At 42.8% G+C, this 23335-nt stretch overlaps 1 protein-coding gene across 1 annotated transcript in view; it reads right to left on the reverse strand.

Moving 5' to 3' along the window:
• Nucleotides 1-17638: 17638 nt before the first annotated feature.
• LOC142185161 (extracellular matrix protein 2-like) overlaps nucleotides 17639-23335 on the reverse strand; it is a 37124-nt gene continuing 31427 nt past the window's right edge. Inside the window, exons 8-10 of the mRNA XM_075260433.1 lie at nucleotides 21990-22129; nucleotides 20947-21273; nucleotides 17639-18051 (exon numbers count right to left, since the gene is read on the reverse strand). Coding sequence (XP_075116534.1) covers nucleotides 17865-18051; nucleotides 20947-21273; nucleotides 21990-22129 — 654 coding nt within the window. The 3' untranslated portion in view covers nucleotides 17639-17864. The remainder of the gene's footprint in view (nucleotides 18052-20946; nucleotides 21274-21989; nucleotides 22130-23335) is intronic.

Genomic DNA, 23335 nt, shown 5'->3' on the forward strand with positions numbered 1-23335 from the left:
ATGTTTTTTATTTTTTACATGTTCCCTGGGCATCCACTTGTTATAATCTGGGCTGAGAAGACACACCATAGTATAATAATAAATGATGGTTCGTGGTAAGAGTGGCCAAGATCTTATATTAGGGCCCATGCTTTACGGTAAGTGCAGCTTCAATTGACCCAAATATGGTGTTGTACAGTAGAATATGCTGGAATCAGTTGGACACTATTGAGATGGAGGTTCATCTTCATCATACTAGCTACTTGTAGATGTACATATGTTTCAGCTTGTACGTTCCTATTGTGTAGTTTGAGGCTGTGTAGACATATATGTTCAGGCCCTCTGCTGGGGGCCTCATCATGACAGGAAAAATGTAATTGCCACATTGACAGAAACCCTTACAAACCCCATTATAAGGAGTGTTAGTGACCACTTAGACTTATTGTGGGTTTGTGGTTATCCACAGATGTACAGATTACATTAGTGTGAACATAGCCATAGAGAGGACAGTCACCACTAGATATATAGAATATTCCCGCAAGTCGCCCTCCTCCTTATAGACAGAATACAGAAGTCTGGCCATGGTCTCTACGGTAATATTTTCACAGCTGAAAACACTGGTCTCCCCCCTTGTCCTCAGCTGGGTCCCTATGTTTAATTTGGACAATAAGTCACATTCTTGCAGAGAATGAACCAAACCACTGACAGGGCATTTCCTGTGCTACATGTCAAAGGCCATACATTTCAGTCACTTAAGATTTTGGGAAGAGTCCTCACCATGAGTTACCATAAATGTTCTGTTTGTCCGGTTTGTTTACTCCTAAAACTTTTTAGCGCAGCTGCTCCGTAGATTGTGCCGTGTGTGATAAAAGCTGTGAGATCAGACTATGGAGGATGCTATAGATACACATGTATCCCCCATCAGTGGAAGACTGGGACTAAAAACTAAAAAACAAACATTGTGTATAGGACTGTCAGGGCTCCTATGAATCTATCTATAAAACAGTGTAGAACACTGTCAGGGCTCCTAGGAACCTATCTATAAAACATAGTGTAGAATACTGTCAGGGCTCCTAGGAACCTATCTATAAACATAGTGTAGAATACTGTCAGGGCTCCTAAGATCCAATCTAAAAAAACATAATGTGGAATACTGTCAGGGCTCCCAAGAACCTATCTATAAAACATAGTGTAGAATACTGTCAGGGCTCCTAGGAACCTATCTATAAAACATAGTGTATAACACTCTCAGGGCTCCTATGAACCTATCTATAAAACATAGTGTAGAATACTGTCAGGGCTCCTATGAACCTATCTATAAAACATAAAATATGACCCTGTCAGAGATCCTAGGAACCTACCTATAAAACATAGTGTAGAACACTGTCAGGGCTCGTAGGAACCTATCTATAAAACAGTGTAGAATCCTCTTAGGGCTCCTAGGAACCTATCTATTCAATTCCAAGCTCTCTAAAGCAAACATAGTCAAAGTTATGTCAAAGTGAAAGTGACATTATTATAGTCTGGGGTCTCTTCACACCCCAATGCCCCAAAGTATAATAGGTCCCAAGGAGGTGTAGAAAAAATCCATACTCACCTTCTCTAACCTTTTTTGGGCACATGATGTCACCAGGAGTCTGCCATTAGGAGTCCTGAAGGTCTGAAGTGACCTCAGAGTATATTTCAGTGGCCATTTTAGTTTTCCCAAAACAAATCCCAAATTTCATAAAAAATGGAACAATTTTGAATATTCAGATCAGTTTTCGCATCTCTAGTCAGAACAAAGTTATTAGGGCTCAGTAACCGTTTTAAATCTCACTATTGGGTAACCAAGGTCCTGGAGCCTGAGGAATCTTACGAGATCTCTATGCCTTATATAAGACCTATACTCAGGGGCGTAACTACCGGGGAAGGAGCGGGCACAGAACCCAGCGGCAGCCGCTAGCGCTGCAGATTTTTCGTTTTGTTTTTAATAGGCCATGACCTGCTGGAGTAACTCCAGCAAATAACGGGCCCTATTTAGCATGAGCAGGAGTCGGGATCGGTAAGATTCTGGCTCCTGCTCATGGCCGCCAGCACTTCTCCTTCTGTGAGCAGGAGCCGGGATCAGTAAGTGAACCCGCAAACCTCACAAACATTATCATTATACTCGGGGGATCTTTTCAGACCCTGGAGTATAATGCCCAGGGGAAGTGAGGGAACATAAAAAACACTGTTACTTACCTCTCCTGGCTCCGGAAGGCTTCAAGCCTACTTATGTGACATCCCAGACGTCTTGTGAGCCAAACTTGTGTCCTTATGCGTCGCGACACAAGCCTCGGCTCAAGTGATGTCTCTTCCATCATTGAAGATGGCCGACATCAGTGGGGAAGGGAAGGGGGCTTGGTGTTGGAGCCCAGGAGAGGTAAGTAACAGTATTTTTTTTGTTTGTATCCTCAACTGCACTGCAATAGTCGCGACGGAATGTGTACATGCAGAGTTCATTTAACTGTGTCAACTAGCCTTAAAGGGTATATGGATGCATTTATTAACCCATTAGTAGCACTAACAGACATTAAAAAAAAACAAAAAAAAAACAACATTTTTTGCCCGGAATATCCCTTTAACACTAGTGTTTCCTACGCCAGTCTGTATCTGGTGGTCTAGGGCAATGAAGGGGTCAATAATAAATTTACGTTGCTTTTGATCTCAAGGGGAAGGACTGGGCAAGGGCAGAGTTTTCCACCATTAAAACCACCCCTGTAAAATAGTGGAGATATGCTTTAGTACGTTACTTAGATGCAACTTGCCAACTTTTGTTGTTATCTCCCAGGAGAACAGCAAATGGAAACATTCAGGTGAGGCCACGTGCCCCTATGGGTGAGCTCATGCCCAAGTTCATAGTGCAGTACACCCCCTTTTGTGTAGTTGGTAAGATAAGTGGTGGTCACAGCCCCTTTTTTGGGATGTGATCGACATAGCATGTGCAAAATGTATATCCACCTCCAAAAAGCTGCTTTGTGCTGCTACCATTATTGTCACTTGGTGACCCAGCAAAATAAACCATCTCAGCAGGGACTTTGTATGTGTAAGGAGTGAAGTCATCGGAGGAAGCGTGGGAGTCTGGGTTGTCAGAGGAATGGTGCCTGCCAGACTTTCTTATGTTTGATTTGTACTTGACAGTCGACAGGGTGCGGATGGTAGTCCTCTTCAGACCTGAGGCCCCATCAAGGAGAGCAGGACAGTATAGTGATAGATGGAAGTTCCTTAGTCCAACAGTAAGCCCCATCCAGTCCCCAACATTGGGGGTCTCTCACAGTCACTCACTGTAAAAGGAAAAGGCTTCATCCAAGAATCTGAGAAGAATGGAAATCGCGTCTTTCACAGTATTATGTTCTTCATGATAACCATAAGTCGTTTTATACAAGGTGACACAGGTAATGCCTGAGCCCAAGTATCAGGGGCGTAAATTTAGGGAGTTGCACTGAGGCCAAGAGCCTTAGGAAACCAGTACTATAAACGACACATTACAATTTGGGGGACCTAGTACAGATTTTGCCCAGAATTTTCATATTGTTCTTCCATAGTGACATCTCAATGGAGTTCTGTGACATAACAATGGGGCATTTTGACATCACAATAGAGATATGTGACATCCCAAAGTGGCATTACGACATCACAATGGGATGCTGGGACTTCACAATAGGGAAAAGGAGCAATGTGACATCACAATGGAGAAGTGTAAAATCATGAGAGTTGTGTGACTTCCAATGGGACATGGTTACAAAACAAACGGTTATTGATACATCACAATGAGGTTGTGTAACATTACAATGGGGCATTGCTATATCACACAGAAGTTCTGTGACATCACAACAGGTCATTCTGACATTACAATGGCATTGTAATATCACTTAAAGAGAACCTTTCATGGATTTGGGCACATGCGGTGTTGTATACCGCTGGAAAGCCGACAATGCGCTGAACTCAGTGCACTGTCAGCTTTCCCAATCTGTGTCCCGGGTGAAGAGCTATCGGTCCTGGTACCATAGCTCTTCATTGTCAGAAGGGCGTTTCTGACACTTTGTCAGGAACGTCCTTCTGCACAGCAGCGCCTATAGTGCTGTACTGTGTGCTCACAAAGTACAGTCCTATAGGCGCTGCTGTGCAGAAGGACGTTCCTGACAGACTGTCAGGAACGCCCTTCTGACTGTAAAGAGCTATGGTACCAGTACCGATAGCTCTTCACCCGAGGCACAGATCGGGAAAGCTGACAGTGCACTGAATTCAGCGCACTGCCACCTTTCCAGCAGTATATAGCACCGCATGTGCCCAAATCCATGAAAGGTCCTCTTTAAGAATTCACAGTGATACTTTGTGACATCACAACAATGCGTTGTGGCATCCCAAAGAGGTTCGTAACATCACAATGATAAATTGTGATATTGTAATGGAGCATTGTGACAACACAAATTAGAATTGTGACATCACAATTGTGCATTGAAACATCACAACAGTGCGCTAGGTCACCAGAATGGGGCTCTGTAACATCATGCTGGGACCACAAAAGGCATGACATGACTATGGGGCTTTGCCTGTGGCATCAAAGTTGGGCATTGTGACATCATAGTGGGGCTTTGTGACATCACAAATGAGATTTATGGTATTATAATGTGACATCACAGTGAGACTCTGTGACATAACAACAGGCCATTGTGCCAGTATAATTTGATAGGTTGCAGAGACTACTGTTGTGCCCGGCTCAGGAGCCTGGTACAGATTTTTCTGCTTATGGAGTTGTATCGGAAAGCTCCAGGATTTCAACTGAGTAAGGTAAAGTTTACATTAATTTAGTAGGAACGGTCCACTATCACTTCTCATAACTCATAGTCTATACTTATGGGAGGAACTCAGATCTCACACGCACTGGCCTGTGCCCACACTGTAGCACCATACAAGATGGGTCCCACTTTGAGCTATCTCACAACCTGCTGGATGTTGCCCCATGGAGGCTGCCAAGCTGTCCCTGGTGGGGCTTTGACCTCTCCAGACACATCAGCCTACATTTGCCTACTGCAAGGAGTTAACCTCCTCTATAAGCAACTTTAGGTAGGATTCCATAAATAGTCATATGTAGAGTTCTTGCTTAAGACATCTTGGCTTCCCTTTAGAAATGGCGTACATGCCATCTGAATATGTTGTGTTTCCTTTGTTGGCTTTTTTGTGCGGGTTAAACATTGTTAGTGCCTAGGAGCTGTACCATTGGAAGTATTCCTTAAGATGCTCCATACTATCTGTGGCATGACATTTGGGTTACGCAAGGGTGTTTAAGGAGTAGTCTGTGATCATTTCCAGGGAGTTGGTACACAGTTGGTCAGTTTGCATCATTCTGTACATCTACATCAAGATGTCGAGGGCTTAATCCGTAATGTGAGTGAGTCTCCAGGGTTTAAGTTACGGATGTGCCATATCCTGGGTGTTCTTATTGCTGTCTTTTAGCTGCAGTGAAGAATAGTAAAGTCTCAGTTTAGTTTCATCACAATCACGAGTACACTACACTGCATGACACTCCCAGTTGTGCGTGCGTGATTTACACTCCTATGGGTCTACACACCAAACTAAATGGTGTTTGCAACTTCTGTTGTTATGACAAAGCCCTAGCGGGCGAAACGCGCGTCGGGTGTGGAGTGGTCTGGGACATTTGGCCTTGCGGCCTACACGGTCTGTATGCTAATACTATTGCAGTAATGTATCTTTTGCATCACTCATGGGCCTATATGTTTACTATATCTCTGTAGGAGGGTTACAATTGTAGCATGTCATTTCTGCTATTATAGCAACATATTTAGTCTTGTTATGCTACATTTGCTATATATCCACTGCTCTATATATATTTTTGGGCCTATGATCCTGCTAAATATATCCATTCATCTTTTATGGGCATACTTTCCACCTTTCCCATTCTCACTCCTATTTATTGGGTAACTCAGTTGCCCCCTCCATTTTTTCTATATATTTTGTATGTTATATGTTGTATTGTTATATGTGGATTTTATGTAATAAAACCTTTTTCTATTTTTGCTTAAACTTGCTTACCTGGTGGTTTTTTGTAATTTTTAACTTCTGTTGTTATCCCAATAACCTGTCAGCAATGAGGAAAGGAGCAAACAACCAATGCCTGGTCCACCCCCTACAGGGCACAAACACCGCGTGTGTCCAAAACCATATGCAGAATACAATACAACAAATATTACAGTAGCCCCAGTTTCATCTGCATTGCCCTAGGTGACAGCCTCAATACCCTATGTATTTTAATGCACCTTTCCCTTTAAACTGGCCTTATTGGAAGGTGGGGAGGTCCTCTCCGGTCTAACACATGGGACAGCAGTTTGTTTCCAGCTTCCATATGAGTGATTTAACTACCCCAGCTAACAAAGTCTCCATTCACTTGACTTACTGAGCAGCTTTAGGAGCCTGTGGGGTTTTCTGCAAATCCTTCCAAGTTTTCCCGTACGGATGAGATGACCGGTGTGAAGTCAGACCGAACATCTGGGCAACATTGACTAATTATCCGGCACTCTCGTAGAGACGTTGGTAATTAGCCAAATCTGCAAAACTGCTTTTCCATCACATTTCACATCTGCCGTTGATTCTCCCAAAACTATGTACATATGAAAGAAAGATTTGTGATGTAACAATGACTAAAAAAATCATCCATGGTCATTGGAGCCACCATCAATAATGGCTGCCAACGTCAATATGTCCATGACTCACTGTCGCTTCTGCAATCATTTGTGGTTTCTTAAGGAAATGAAGAAAACAATATATAGTCTGATCCTTCATTAAGTAACACAAAGTGGAGAAATCTGCAGGAAGATGTCATCCAGGCAATACTGGGGTGGCCTGGCCTGGTTCCCACACTCTCCCTTGGGCCTTCATAACAACATAAGAACTTCCTGTATTGTAAAGTCAGAGGTCACCGTCATGTGTTAAGCTTGGCAGACGCCATCTGGAACACTTCAGCTTAATACCAGTTGTGTATTTAACCCTTTAGTATTTCCCTACAGTAAATGAAAACCATCTTGGGGCTAGAGGGTGTTTGTCTTACATCAGGCCTATAGGTTACAGGATTAGATAAAAATACTCCTAATAGTTGACCTGGTGGTTTTTATGACCTTCTCCGATGAAATGTGACAGCTAGTTTCAAACTTAAGTGACACACAAGTTAATTTTTGGTTAATTGGTAAAATTATGGCTTTGGACACTAACAAATTGTGGGATCAAACACATTCGTATGCAAGTAATGATTGGAGTTTTCCACTGGAATTTTGCTACAAATCCCAGCACCATTTCCTAGTTTATATTTTTCACACCAGTCGATGTATATTTGGACCACTTTCCCTACAGAAGGGCTGGTTAGCTAAAATATGAGGATAGGATATAGCCAAAGGTCCATAATGCTGTCACTTGGAATTGAGGGTGGATTAGTTGGGTGTTTTCTCATCACAGATAAGCTGTTTCATATTGACTCCCTACAAACAGCTGATTTTGTTTTCAGAAGCCATACCTAGTCAAAACTTGTAGTATTGTAGGGCAATCTTTGAGATAAATGGATGTCCATGTAATGTTTGTGGTCCAACAAAAACCATCGTAACCAAGGCCCGGCAGCCTGTGGAACCTGATAAGATCCCTCTGTGTGAAGAGGACAAATAGACAAGGTTTTCTTCTTTGTTCCTTGATGGTCAAAAGTTTGGTGGCTTTGTTTACAATTAGTAGTTTGGGTGCCTAATTCCTGGTCTTCATTAAGGTCCTTAGTCTTTGGTGTTTAGGGCTTTTATGGCTGTGCTATAATCACTGGTGTTCAGTAGATTAATTATCCACTCCTAGCATCAGTGGTCCAGTCTGTGGTCGCCAATGTTTTGGTATCCCAATCCTTGTTCCCCAATGGATTAGTGACCCTGGTATATAGTAGTTTTAATGGCCTAGTCCCAGAAATCCAGAAGTATAATGCTTAGTTCTTTGCATTCTGGAATGCCCCTGTCCCTGCACAGTTGGTCATATGATCAATAAAGGTTAACCAATTATTTTTAAAACAAAGAAAAAAGTGAAGAACTACAACAACAAGAGATCATAAGATGAGATCTTCCATCACAGGACCTCATGGGTCAGGTTGTGGATGGCCATTTTGTTCATGGCTGGTTGTGTCAGAAACCTTCATCCTAATATGGCTCCCCTAATCCATTGGTGGACCATTAGAATCCTGCATCCTGTTAATTTAGAGACATTGAATCCCTCTATAGGTTGACCCATTTTCTATCACAGGACCTCATAGGCCAGGATGACCAGGAGTTGTTTCAAAGATCCAAATCCCATTGTGGTTGTTCAACTCCATTGGTCAAACAAGCTAATCTTGCCGCTGTTAACTTGTTCTGGGGTTTGATATGAGCAAACCTACAAAAAGGTCACATTGCACTACCATGATCCCACCAGAGGAGATAAAACAAGAAGAACTTACCATCTAGTTATACCAAACATGTTAATGTCCCCTTTAATTATATTCTAAATTGTATTGGATCTCATGGGTCCTGTTATGGCAGCCGCCCACTAGAATGTCAGAACTGGACCCATTGGAAAATTCTTCAGCCCACTGACTGGAGAATATGATGCTTTAGGACATGCCAGACCTCCAAAAAACCCGCTTTTAGCAGAATTATAAAATTCTCCTCTCTTGGACCCTGTAGGACCATCTGTACTTTTTGGCATTCTTGTGACTCAGCTTGCATACCCCCAGAGTAATTCCGCTACTACCTTTATAAGAGGCAGTGAGTGTAATAAAACGCCAGAGCCAACATATATATTAGGGAGGAATGTAACTGACAGGATAGGTTAGACGCACTTGGGCTGAAATACGGCTAGTCGTTCCTTTGTGCGCCTTCCAATTTTGGCCTGGGAACAATAGGGAATGGTAACAGATGTAGTAAATGTAGAAAATACTTGTGTGTGTAATCACGCTTTTGTGCATGAAGAGACGGACAATGTGTCTCTCTGTAAAACAAACACACACAAAGAAAGTGTCCTTTGGGGGTGGGGATGAGGAGGTTGAAATAAAGTCCATATGCTGTTTTACTGTGCAATTTGTCTAATGAGACCAGTTCTGGGGCCAAGAAAGGTTCACGCTCACATCCACCAATTACCTCCCGTTATCATGGAACGGGTGAGGGGGGGGGGGGGGACTTAACCAAGACAACTTATGCTGAGTTAACCATTTTCCATCCAGGAGAACTGGCCCAAAGCCAAGAACATCTGCAGTCAGAGCACAGTGACAGGAAAGTCAGAAAATAGGGGCAGCTGGAAACTTCTGGAACAAATCCATAGAGCTTTAGCTGTCAAATTGTCATAAAATAGTAGAGGAAGAGAAATTGTATCATTACTAGTTTATATATCTATCATCATCTTATAGATTCTGCAGCACGTTGCCAGAAATGGGCCTAGGTCAAGGTGCTCTGTAGAGCTTACAATCCCGTTTTCCGACCTTAAACACACTATGAAGACTTCCCAGAGTGCTAGAGAAAGTTATACCAACACTATGGAAGATCTTGGATATGTCTGAACCTCAACTCCAAGATGGAGCTTCATACGGTACACGATATGTTGTCTATATATATCCACCATGTCATTGCTCTTCTAGAGAAATTCATTGAGTTAACCAACATAATCTCTTATGTTGGGTGTAAATGTGGAAGTTCAGAAACTGAGAAAATGGTAGATCCAAGCTTCATTGTCTACATGTAGGGGACATGTCTGGTCACCCAAGTGTTCAAGTTGGTTAATCAAGGTTATTACTGGAGTCAACATATAGGTAGATAATATACAATCCCAAAAAATTAGAATTGGGTTAGTCTCCTGCCGGGGATAATCTCTCACACTGCGAAACACAACACAATGCCAGTACCTGGTCCTGGCAAAGTGAAAGAGAAAAATTGTGGTCACCCATAAAATGTGGTCTGCCAAAATATTGGGATCACTGTGTGTACAACTTTACGGTATCTCTTGGCAATAACATAGCTTAAAAGGGTTTTCCGGTCAAAAGATATTGATGACCCGTCCTTCACTTGCCAGTCTGTCATGGCTAACGCACTCTCTGGTATTTCATGTTGTGGTCAAAGATGTAAACATGGATCTTCTAAATGCAAACCTAACCCACCTGTCTTGACAGTTACTGGAAGGGGCATGGACACGTGGAGGTGCTTAAACATCCTTGGAGTCCATACATTCTAGCTTCTGGTTGCTGCTTCGAACATGGATCCAGTGTGTCTGACCCCTGCCGATCTGATATTGATGACCTATGCTAAGGAGGGAGGTAGTCAATATTACTTGCTGGTTTATTGGTGTTGTTATAATGAAGCATTACTTGAACCCTGGTGCTGCTCCAGCACCACCTGGGTGCCATGAGGGTGTCACATTAACGAAATGGAGACCTCTACATCCAGTCACCAATGTCTATGTCATGCTCCACCATTCACTAGTTTTGCATAGTTTTAGGTGTAAATCTTACAAATCTGGTATCTGCCCTCTATAGACCATGGTAAGTACCAACCCATCAACAATCAAAAGCTAAATCCTTCCTCCTCCGAAAGTGAAGCTGCGCCAGAATTATATTTCTTCACATGTGTTTCTTATTTGTACTTCCAAGAACACAGTGCCCTAGATTCGTCAAAGGGAAAACAAATGGACGATTTTGGATCGGGATCTTCACATCTGACAGTGCATCATTTAGCTCATATCTTGCATGACTTGTGCGCACATTTTTTGGTCATTCATTGTTTGTGTGAATGGAGTCAGAGTTTCCATTTTGCTTCGGGTTGTTGAGAACTTTGGTTTACTCTTTGTTCTGATTTTTGAGGACGTCAGAAGGTAGAGAACTTTCCATTTCTAGATCACTCTCCAGTACAGGAGACGAGCTACTCTACATGTCCATAGTGTTGGGTGGTTCCTTTCCTCCTTGCGGAGACACAAGCTGACGTAAATTATCCTTTAGGCAATACTCCCTGGAAAAAGGTATGCAAACTAATTCACCTACCAAAGGAGGAAGGAAACCGTCTCTCTAATGCTACTAATCTACCCAGTGAGTCAATGTCTGACCCATTAAACATGGTTTGGGATATCAATCGACTGACTTCCCCCTGAAATGAAGAGTTTGCCATCTGTAGTTGTTTCGAGTCTCTGAAACAAGATATTTATTACCATATCCCAACTCCAAACCCCAATATTCTGCTACTGCCCCCTCCCATGCTGCCCTGGTTGTTCTCTAATATTGATCTTGCTGTGCTGATATACAGATTGCACTTTTTTTTAAAATATATTTTTTCATATTATTTTTGCACTTAATGTGACATTAGGATGTGGATACAATTACATGTTTTGGGGACACCATAGACCATGGACTCATTGAAGCCACTGACAATAATGGTACCGTCTGAGAAGTCATGGTCATGGGCCTGCCAGAATAATGGGTTCTGAGATCCCACCACCCATCTATATAGAGTCTATACATTTTTCCCTTTGATTTCACTATACATTCTGTAGTTCACTTTGAATTTACAGGAAACTTGGAAAATATTTGTTAAAGAACCCAAAAAAGTGATAAATCCAACAAGAAAGTTCCCCACTTTATTTCATACTTAACAACCTTTATACCCAGACTTCAAGAAATCTTAGGAGACAGACATGGGTCCTTTTATTGAAGCCCTACCATTTTGGGGGTGGCACTCTTCCTTTTGGTTGCATGTGACAATCACTTTAGCGACATGAACTGTGCCATCTCTGCCTACTTTTCACAATAAGACTGGCACATGCAATGCCACACCACATAATATGACTGAGGTCTTGACTGATGTGGGGTTGCCCACTCTTTCGGGACTCCAGGTGAATCCTGGGCATTACAGCAAGTATGGTTGAGTGTCAGATGTAAGTGGTGTGGTCCAATTCTAGCCCTTGAGGATGCAATTGTAGCTGTATATCATTACCAGATCATAGATTTCATGGGCCCTTTTATGGGCCAGTCTAACCCTGCTGGAGAGTTTCACCAAACTAAACTATACTGCATTAAATAAAATCATCTCTGCTACACCTGTAATACACAAAAGGAGCTGAGCAACCTATGGATGTAATGTGGTTGAGAAGACCACAAAGCGTCTTTAGAAATCAACATCCAACTGTTTGATCCTCCTGGAAAACCTCATTACTCATCGCCCACTGGTCGGGGGATTTGTCATCCAAACTGAGGTCATGGAAATCTGTAGAGCGGTCCATCAGTGGAGCAGGAGGGTGAGGGCTGTCTGTCTTGGTAGCTCCACCCGGAATATATCTCAGGGCTTCCTGCCACCAGCCTTGTCTCTTTTGCACATCGACCTAATTGGCTGCGGTTTTAGATGGTTTCAATGATTTCCTGCTGGGTGGATTCACCTGCTATAAAAAAGAACACATTATTCCATACAGAGATCACACAATATAGTAACTACTACCTAATGCAACCCAGGCGCTGGGACAGAGTTATAATATCACTGCAGAAAGATCGGAAGGAAAATTCGTAGAGACTGATCCACATGTTCTTGTGTATATATACATATGGGAGGACTGGGGAGATGTGTCGTTCTTCTCTAGGAAGCACACATTCTAGGTAACTGAGTGCAGAGTCAGAAGAGATCTGTGAAATTGTCTCAGGGGTCTCCTTTGGACCTCTCTTCTGGGGCCATTTTACTCCAGAATGTGCTCCACACTCTTCCATCAAGCCTACCTCTCACACATTGGGATATTTATCAATACTATTGACTTTTCACTCTCTTAAACCACAAATTTCGTTCATAGTTTTAGACGTATTTGTGATTCTGTCGTTCGAATCTTGATAAATATGGAGTGTTTCTAGACGCTTCTAAATTCTGACTCAAATACTTTATGACTAAAAGTGTCGAGCTTCACCATGAGACAAATATTTGGCAGAAATGTGGATGGAAAAGTGTCAGAATTCTATTGATAAATATGCCCCATTGTCTACTAGCAATCGAGTTCCTAAGCCATCTCTGCTGTTAGTTTTGGCGTCCAGTAAGGTAACCTACTGAGATGGGTGGTCTTAGACTACCTGCTCCAGTCCAGGACCAGACCACCCCTCTGAAAGTACAAAGACTATTTAATATATTAGTTGCCAAAAGTAACAGCACAGATTTTTCAGGAACCGTAAGGATAGACAAAAAGTTCCAACTGTTCTGGAATCAGTGGATGGACATCTAGTGAAGGTTACAAAGAGTTGGAGTTTTGGGAAATGGTGAAATGTCCTCTTTAATCACAAGTAGTACATATGGTATGAGCTCCTTCAGTACCCCCCAAAATGCTTACACACCATACACCAGATCTCTAGGAGCAGATGTGGGGGGGCAGTTACACTGAATGCACATGGAGGGGGGACATTAAACTAGGGGGCAGATGGAGGAGGATATTAAACCATGAGGGGTAGCTGGAAGGGGACATGTCTGCCTCTAGTTGCCCCCAGTTTAATGTCCCCCTCCAACTATCCTCATTGTTTAATGTCCCCCTCCAGCTGCTCCAGTTTAATGTCCCCTCTAGTTTCTGCTAGTTTATACTGGGGCACCAGGAGAGGGACTTAATACTGTGGGACATTTAGAGGGGAACATTATAATGTGGGGGTGAATAATGTTAGGGTGACTGTAGGAGGATTATACTGTGTGGGGGCCCATGGAAAGATGATTGAGAATGAGCAGAGTCAGCATAGAAGTGGATGGAGCTAAATTTGCACACATGGCCCTCTAGAACCGTTACAATTTCTCATATGGCCCCGTGGGAAAATGAATCCCCCCCCCCCCCGATATATATGGTAATGCTGTATTGGGGTTAGCATGCACATTCTGATTATGCGGCTGCCCTTGAGGTTGCGGCATCCTGCACCAGGACAAAGTGCCACTCTTACCAATGCTACCGCCCTGGAAGTGTTGGCATTCTGGGCAGACAAAACACTTGTTCTGGTAGCCTCCTACAAGATTTGGGAGCATTGAGAAGTATGCTGAAGACTTACAAACATCCCACATACCTTCTAATACTGTTATATCATTTAGTCTCATTCTTATTGCTATCTTCTATGGCATCTTAGACCACAGATTATCACTATGCAGTAGATGTAACCAGGAAAACAATGAAACATCTAGAACGTTAGTGGGAAAAGTTGAAATTTTGGTTGCAGACGACAGACATATAATTGCTCAATAAAAAGGAAAGAAGAGAAACATTTACAGCTCCCCAGTCAGGTTGCATGAGGAACATTGAGCAGACGAGGAGATGGTTCATACATTGGGTTAGACAGGAAATATGTGAGTTTTCTGGATGTATCTGTCATTGTTTCTTTTTATTGTCAGAATTAATGAAGGGCCTGGTCATCCTGAGACTTCTACGTAGTTTGGAGCATGAAATCCTGTAAACTCGCTTATATTAGTAGCAACCGCCTCTGCTCACAAATATTTTGGATGCAGAGAAGAACATGGAATGGCCAGGGAATGCTAATCTCCAGGAGATCATTAACCTCTATGGAGAACAGCTGCCAGGAACATCCGAAGGGCCTGCTACCCTGGTGGAGAAATAGTGTAGAGCAGGGGTAGGGAACGTACGGCTCTCCAGCTGTTGCAAAACTACAACTCCCAACATGCATACTTGCTCTGCTGTTCTTGGAACTCCAATGGAAGTGAATGGAGCATGATGGGAGTTGTAGTTTCACAGCAGCTGGAGAGCCGAAGGTTCCCTACCCCTGGTGTAGAGCAATAGGCTCGGCAGAGGAGTCGCCAGGGTGTAGGTGAATATCCATCATCACCTTGTTGCTCATACTGGTCAACCTTCTACAGATCAGTCTAAGCAATGGTGGTCACCAGTGTCCACTGGTGTTCCTTGCACCCACCAGAGCAAAGATGACCTATCCTCTGTATTTGTAGAACATGTGCATATCCACTTTTTATTGTAAAATGTTACCATATTCACACTGGCCACAAGAGGACACACAATATTACTACAATATAGGTTTTGTGCCACACAGATTATGGGATCATCCCACCATCACTACAGGGCAGGTATAACAAGAAGACTGTTTGGTTGTGTTGCTGCAGACTATATCAGCAATGATTAAAGGACATAAGAGTCCAATCGCTGGGGACCTGATCACCTAGCACCCCAATGATCAGGAGGGCAGACCTCCTAAAGCCTCCTTGTGTTGGTGCTCCCAGAGATTACAGTCCTGGCAGCACCGCAGAAGTGAATGGGTCACACAAGCACACCGAAGTACCATTCACAAAGTGATCACTGGGTGATCTGGTCCTGAGAGATTGGTCACTTCTCTTCTGTCTATGGAGTGTTCATAATGGCACAACTCCTAGGTATGGATAATAGCACCATATGTATCAGATAATCAACATAGTACTGCTATGTCCTTTCCACTACCACCTCAGGATTAATGCTGGGAAGACCAAGGAGATGGTGGTGGACTTTAGTAAGCGGAGAAGTGCCCCAAATACGACGGACATTGAGATAGTGCATAAGAACCTGGGTGTGCTCCTCAATAATAAGCTGGACTGGGCCGATCACCTGGATCCGCTGCACAGAAAGGGTCACAACAGGCTCTACCTGCTCAGGAGGCCTTTGGAGTCCAGGGAGAATTCTTAGGGCCTTTTTCAACTCTGTGGTAGCATCAGTCATATTCTTCAGTGTGGCCTGCTGGGGGAGTAGCATACCAACCAGAGACAGAAATAGGCTTAACAGGCTGATTAGAAGGGCCAGCTCTGTCCTGGGGAGTCCCTTGGACCCAATACAGGTGGTGGGTGACAGAAGGATACTGAGCCTTCCCATCCAAGCACTGGGTAGTACTGTCAGAGACCGACTGCTTCACCCCAAGTGAGAGAAGAAGCGTTATCGGAGATCCGTCCTTCCAACTGCGGTCAGGCTGTATAATCAACATCAGGCTAAGTGAAGATCACTCCGCACAGAGAACTGAATGGTCCTTCTTTTTTCTTTTAGTTGCTATGACTCCAAGTATCTTTTCTCTCTGCTATGAGCTTGTGTGTGTTCTCTCTTGTAATATATTACTGTATTATCCATGCTGCTGTAACACACTGAATTTCCCCATGGTGGGACTATTATAATTATCTTATCTTATCCAGCAAGAAGCATCAACTTTATATTCCCTAAAGGTACAATATAGTTGGTCCTTGGTGGACCCTTCAACCTCCTGACCCCATAGCTACTACCTCTATAGTGACACTACGTGTATATGTGACGCTAGTACTGTGTAACCCGTCCTGTCACCAGTCTGTTACAGAGGGCTGTCAGCTAATGATAAATAGCTGGTTATTAATAAAATTATTACAGGGCTTTGTACTGGCGCCTGGGAACGTTCCTAGAGAGATTCTTTACTCAATGAACTACATCAGATAATTGGCTGTGAACGTTTAATACTTGAAATAGGAAAACTACAGACTTGGGAGTCATTGCCATATACTATATTAGAGCCCCGAGAGATGGACACAATAAACTTATGGACAATGTGTTAACACAGTAAAACTAACCAATTTATCAAAGGTTTTGCCTTTTTACAGAAGCAGCGTCACAACTTATTGGTCATGTCTGGTATTGGAGATAGACCCATTATATAAAGCTCTCATTCACAGCTTGAAATTATGGAACAGTAGACAGTAAACTCTCCTAGTAGTGTCAGAAGTTTACGCTAATGTTTAGTCCCATTAGCTAAGGGTCACGGAGGGGAATTTTACTATGTGATGGGTCACTGAGGGGGTATTTTATTGTATGGAAGCCATTGAGAGGGCATTTTACTATGTGATGGGTCACTGAGGGGGTATTTATTGTATGGGAGCCATTGAGGGGGCATTTTACTATGTGATGTGTCACTGAGGGGGTATATATTGTATGGGGTAAGGGAACATTATTCTGTGTGAGGGCCACTAAGGCCATTATAATATGTTAGGGTCACAAAGGGATTAATATATTGTGTGGGGCCACTTAGGGGATCTTATACTGGGGAATGCCACTTAAAGGACATTATAATGAGTTGCTCCACTAAGGGATTATTAAACTGACTAACACTACCTAGGGGACATTATATTGAGTAGGGCCACTAGGCGGTCATTATACTGAGTGGAGCCTCTTAGGGGTCATTATACTGAGTGGAACCACTAAGAGAAGACTATACTGAGTTGGACTGCTTAGGGGACATTATACTGTATGGGGCTATTTAAGGAACATTATATATAGTGTGGGGTCACCTATGGGATACTATACTGTGTGAGGCACTTATAGGACATTATACCATTTGGGGTCACCTAGGTGTTATTATACTGTGTGGGGAGCTTTAGGCTGTGTGGGGCACTTGGAGATATTATACTGTGTGGGGTCACCACTGCCCATTGAATTGCACTACTGTTTTACTGTATTGGCGCACAAAGGGGGTAAAAAGGACATGGGCAGGGTTAGAGGAATGTCTTGACACTTATATTTGTATCCTCTGAAAGTTGGGGGTTATGTCTAAGTGGAGGTGATGGGAGGCACCGTTGTGTTACAATGTACCTACCCTACACCAATGTGAAAAGGACACGGGCTGGACCCAAAATCCATCTGAAATAAATTTTTAATAATACCTTCATACATTGTCAGGCGTGAGCACCAGCACTCACCCCTTTTTAATACATTTCCACATCTTGGTATCAATGGTAGTGTAACAATATAGGAACAGTATGGTTGCCCGCACTCATGCTCGATATAGCTCAGTCCTTTCTCAACCCTTCTTTATACATATATGGTTATGCTGGGATGGAAGCTTCTCTGCGTTAATGGTGTTCATGTCTTTAGTACTCCTCATCCTCATATTCGTCATGTTGAGGTCGTAGGATGACACTGAAATAGGTTTTGATGCAGGAGAATGCAGTCGGTGGGATGAGGCGGCGATTGATATAGTTGTTTTCCAGATGCACGGAGACCAGGTTGGAATCTTCTGATATTCTAGTGTCACATATTGAATTTAGGGGCACATACCTGTGGATTGTTAAAGAAAAAAAAAAAGATTAATCCTGCTGGTCACAAGTGGCACTGCAGCACATACAGCATTGTATCCTTGGAGTACCGAAACTAATATCACGATAGGGCTCATGCACACATATGTATTATTGGTCTTTGTGGCAATAGGACACCAACAGGATTGTATAAGGGTAGACTGTGTATACACGTGGCTTAGATTTTCTACAAAAAATTTTGACATTGTTTTAAGGGAGAATACAGCATCTCATGAAAACTAGGTCATGTTACATGGCATGTTAAATGGTTGGACATTGACTTATAGAGTAGATACCTAACAGGTGGCCCTGTAGCTTTCTTCCTCACAGCTTAGAGCTAATTTGCATACTCTTTTTCCCAGGAAGCATTGCTGGGACCTATAAGTCTCCCTAAGAAAGATGGATGTCCTACATGGAGAAAGAGTACCTCACTAGATCATGGAGACAATGGCATGCAGAGCACCCGTAGGTCTGAAATATAGACCATCTTGACTTTTATGAAAGGTTCTCTCCTTTCCTAAAATGGTGCCTCAAAAGTAGTGATGGGGATGGGGATGTGTCCTGAAAGGTGGAACAGGAATGGCATGCTTGGATGGTAGCAAGACCAAGTGGTGATCACCTATAGGTCCACCACTGAAAGACCTTGAAAATGATGAAGGACAGAAATGTGTCAATTGCGACATTGCACCCCATCCTGATAGGGGAAGCACTTTCATGTAGACCCTTTAACATGCAGCTATTCAGGCTGCATTGCATGTTCCTTATGGCTTCACTCTATGTTTGTAAGGATTGGAGTCAGGGTCAGGCAGTGCAAAGTGACACAGCTGGTAAAGCAACACTGTGCAACTAATGACAAAAGGGGTCGTAGGCCCTGCGGCTATGACTATGCTGTAGTATCTGAGATGAGGCAGACCAATGCACTTCCTAATTGAAGTGTGCCTACCACGACTCCTTACGCTTCTATCCCGGCGGCTAGGATAAGGGAAGAGGAGGCCCTGAAAGTCCTAGGGACTGGAGTCACGGGGTCACACCTAAACAGAAAGCACAGTGTAAATGCAATGCAAAATAAAAGACTAAACAGCATGGAACCAGGGAGGACCACAAGTCCCAGCAAGACACAGAAGAGAAGGCGAGGTCAGACGAGCAAGAGGTCGAGCCAGGAGATATAATAAAGGTACCAAATCAAAAGACAAGGGATATTCAAAAATACAAGCCGGGTCTAAAAACCAAGAAACATATGGAATACAAACAGACAGGGAATCAGACTGAGCAGGGGAACCAGGAAACACAAAGTGAATGGCTGGCAAGGATCCATGCCTGGGTGGGGTTTAAATAGCAGCAGAGAACACACCTGATGGCTAATGACATGGAGACTGAGAGCAAGGAAAAGATTAACTCTTAATGACCTAAGCACACCCAATAGAACTCCTAACACGTCTCCCAGGGAGACGCCGCGCAGCAAGGAGACCGCGGCGACTCCGTATCCTGACAATGTTATTTTGCCCTGGGCTGTTTTCAGCTAGTTGAGTTGTTTGCTTTCAATGTTGTTTGATAGGATGCAGATCTTCCACTGGATACAACTATATCGACAGCGGACACTATGGTACAACCCAGAAGAACACAACGTAAAAACTCTGTGTACTGTCTAAAATCACTCAGGCAACCAAGAACAAAATATTTAGTAAAATTGCATGACGTCATATATAAGCAGAAAACTAAAGACATCTGAAGGCGAATAAACACCGGATTTCCTAAAAATCCTAATATTTTGAATATGTCACTATTAAAAGGGTTTTCCATGAACCCACATTCATGGTCTAGCCTTACAATAGGCCATCAATGTGTGGTCGGTGGGGACTCTCAATCAGTAGAGTAAAGAAGAAATACTCTTTAATCATGTAAGACCACAAGATCTGAGGCTACTTCTCTAGAGCTTCTTCCAGATGGTATTTGGTAACTCTTCCTGCTAAAGATATTATTCTTATTAGGTCCAAAAATGTTCCATAAACCATGTGTTTAGTACATTGCACTCATGGCCATTGCCTTCTGTAAATCATCTTTCACTGCACCCGCTTGGCCTCCATAGCTAGTAAAGGTCACAGTTGGAAGTGTAGTAGCTTCTCTCCTTTTCGACAAAGTACTAAACCAATAGTGCAAGCCTATATAAAGAGTCAATAGTGTCCTACACACATATATGTACAGAAAGTAGTGATCATGGAACAGACATTTCTCTGGACTTCCCATCATGTATCCCATTGAGGGACACTAGGGTACATAACTCCCCAGCCTGCAATGACTGATGACAGGGAATATATTGCATTCAGTATAAATAGCTTGTCAGTTTAGTACCTTTGATGGTTTGATCTTACCCATGGGTCTAGTTTTATCCCTTTCCACTTCTGCTCAATGGATTGAACGGAGCCCTGTGGGATGTTCATGGTTCCACAAACTTCTCAAACACTTCTCCATTTCTAAAACTCTCTAAATATAAGATCTTTGACTACTTTGTTGTCAGAGTATTTTTACCTAGAGTTTATATCATGTTGTAGAATCTCATGGAGAAGGGGGTATTGTAAAACATCTTCATAAGACCACCTTGTTGAGAAGACTACTCTTTTACCTAGATCAGATTTAGGAAAAGTCCAATCGGTGGGTACTCATGTCATAGCGTATCAAATTGTATCAAAATACTGCCAACAAGTGGAGTCTATGAACGTCACTGGTTATGAGCATTGTTGGCCATTTTGACCATTCAGAAGTTGACTTGATGTTCCAAACATCTGCGTTCTAAACATGGGGAGAATTCTGTTCTGAAGAACAGAAGAATGAGAAGCATGTGACCTGAAAAAGAAAAAGTTGAAAAACAGATATATCTCACCGTATTTTATTAAAGCTGAGACGGAGAACCTGCAAGGCTTTCAGATTCAGGAGGCCACGTGGAATGCTTAGAAAGTAGTTGTTATCCAACAAGAGTTCATTAAGTGATTTGTAGAGGCCAAAAAACGACACAGCGTGAACACCGTCGTCTCTTAGATTATTGTGTGACAGATGAAGAAATTCCAGCCCAGGTTTCATGTGAGCAAATACGTAGCCGGGAATAAGCTCAATCTGGTTGTGATGTAGGATGAGTTGTTTTATTCCTCGGGGCAAAAACGATGGAACATGTACCAAACGGTTAAAAGACAAGTCAAGAGATTCCACATTCCTGCCGAGAGAAAAATGGAAATTTGGGTACTGGCAATGGGGCTTCCCATGACCCAGTTGTGAGCACCAATTCTTTATGTTAACCAGATTTCTTGTGAAGGACTTCCATTTTTACTGGAACCTCTCCAAAAGACTACCTCTTTGAGACGGCCACCCCACTCTTTAATGGAGATCAGAGTAGTCCCCTCAAAGACATTTCACTGTACAGTGCATATCGATCATCATGTTCGAGAGGACCACAACCAGAGCTTACCTAATGGCAACACTATCTTTGTGATATATGGCACATATAATGTTCTTTTCATGTTTCCATTACAATTTCCATCATATTTGATGGGAAAAATTGGGCAGCATGGTGTGCCATTACAAAGATACACATCGGGAGATGCTGGTCTCTGCCATTTGATGGATACTGAGTGCCCGTATAGTGGAAATGTAAATAGGGTCTACCACATGGTTGACAGTATCCCATTTAATAGTTATTAAGACAAACTTACTGACCAGACAAAGGTTAAAAGTAGCTGAAGTAACCTATAATTCTCCATATCTGGATATGTTATCACCACAATTGTGAGTAACAAAAATGGCATAGTGGCTAGTAGCAGTGGATCAAGTGTGGTCAAGGTGGGTTTTGGCATGAAAGACGTCCATTATTTGTGTGTCACCCAGAAACCTTAATTCACTATTATGGAGTAAATCCAAGTTACTCATACTCACATGAGGTGGATCCAAGCCCGAGGGGCAATGCGGTCTTCCTGAAGCCTGTTGTTACTCAGTACGATGACACTCAGGTTAAGGGTTTTGTTGAGTATCCCTTCCGATACAACTTCAATGCGGTTATTGTCTAAGTGCAGTTCCTGTGCCAGACAAAATGGTAAATCTGAATAGTTGATCTGTGAGCAGACATCTGTCACGTATTAACAGGCCTGTGTTTTCTGGGAGCTGCTGCTCGGGTTTAATAACTACATCTCTTTTGATTAAAGTCAGACACAGAGAAAAAGTACAAATGAGATACACAAATCCACTTAGGATCAACCCCGCTGTGTAGATGGGAGCGACACATCTGGGTGGTTCTGCCGTCTGTGTTTCTCTTAGAATGAGGATATCCAGATTCATTGGCAAGGCTTTTGGTGGCCTTCATTTAACACGTGCGGCCTTTACTCTGTCACCCCCTGCATGTAGGAAGACCACCTCCACCTACATTCTTTCAGTGTGTTTTCCAGGAATACAAAGTTGCAGTAATAGAGACAATTCATTCAAAACACCCCAAATAAGGAAAATCAGTCTTACCATAAAGGCCTGTACAGTACAGACCAAAAGTTTGGACTCACCTTCTCATTCAAAGAGTTTTCTGTATTTTAATGACTATGAAAATTTTAGATTCACACTGAAGGCATCAAAACTATGAATTAGCACATGTGGAATTATATACTTAACAAAAAAGTGTGAAACAACTGAAAATATGTCATATATTCTAGGTTCTTCAAAGTAGCCACCTTTTGCTTTGATTCCTGATTTACACACACTTGGTATTCTCCAGATGAGCTTCAAGAGGTAGCCACCAGAAATGGTTTTCACTTCACAGGTGTGCCCTGTCTGGTTTAATAAGTGGGATTTCTTGCCTTATAAATGGGGTTGGGACCATCAGTTGCGTTGTGCAGAAGTCAGGTGGATACAGAGCTGATAGTCCTACTGAATAGACTGTTAGAATTTGTATTATGGCAAGAAAAAATCAGCTAAGTACAGAAAAACGAGTGGCCATCATTACTTTAAGAAATGGAGGTCAGTCAGTCGGAAAAATTGGGAAAATTTTGAAAGCATCCACAAGTGCAGTTGCAAAAACCATCAAGCGCTACAAAGAAACTGGCTCACATGAGGACCGCCCCAGGAAAGGAAGACCAAGAGTCAACTTTGCTGCGGAGGTTAAGTTCATCCGAGTCACCAGCCTCAGAAATCGCAGGTTAATAGGAGCTCAGATTAGAGACCAGGTCAATGCCACACAGAGATCTAGCAGCAGACACATCTCTACAACTGTTACGAGGAGACTTTGTGCAGCAGGCCCA

The sequence above is a fragment of the Leptodactylus fuscus genome, chromosome 11 (assembly GCF_031893055.1).
Source record: "Leptodactylus fuscus isolate aLepFus1 chromosome 11, aLepFus1.hap2, whole genome shotgun sequence".
Taxonomy (NCBI): domain Eukaryota; kingdom Metazoa; phylum Chordata; class Amphibia; order Anura; family Leptodactylidae; genus Leptodactylus; species Leptodactylus fuscus.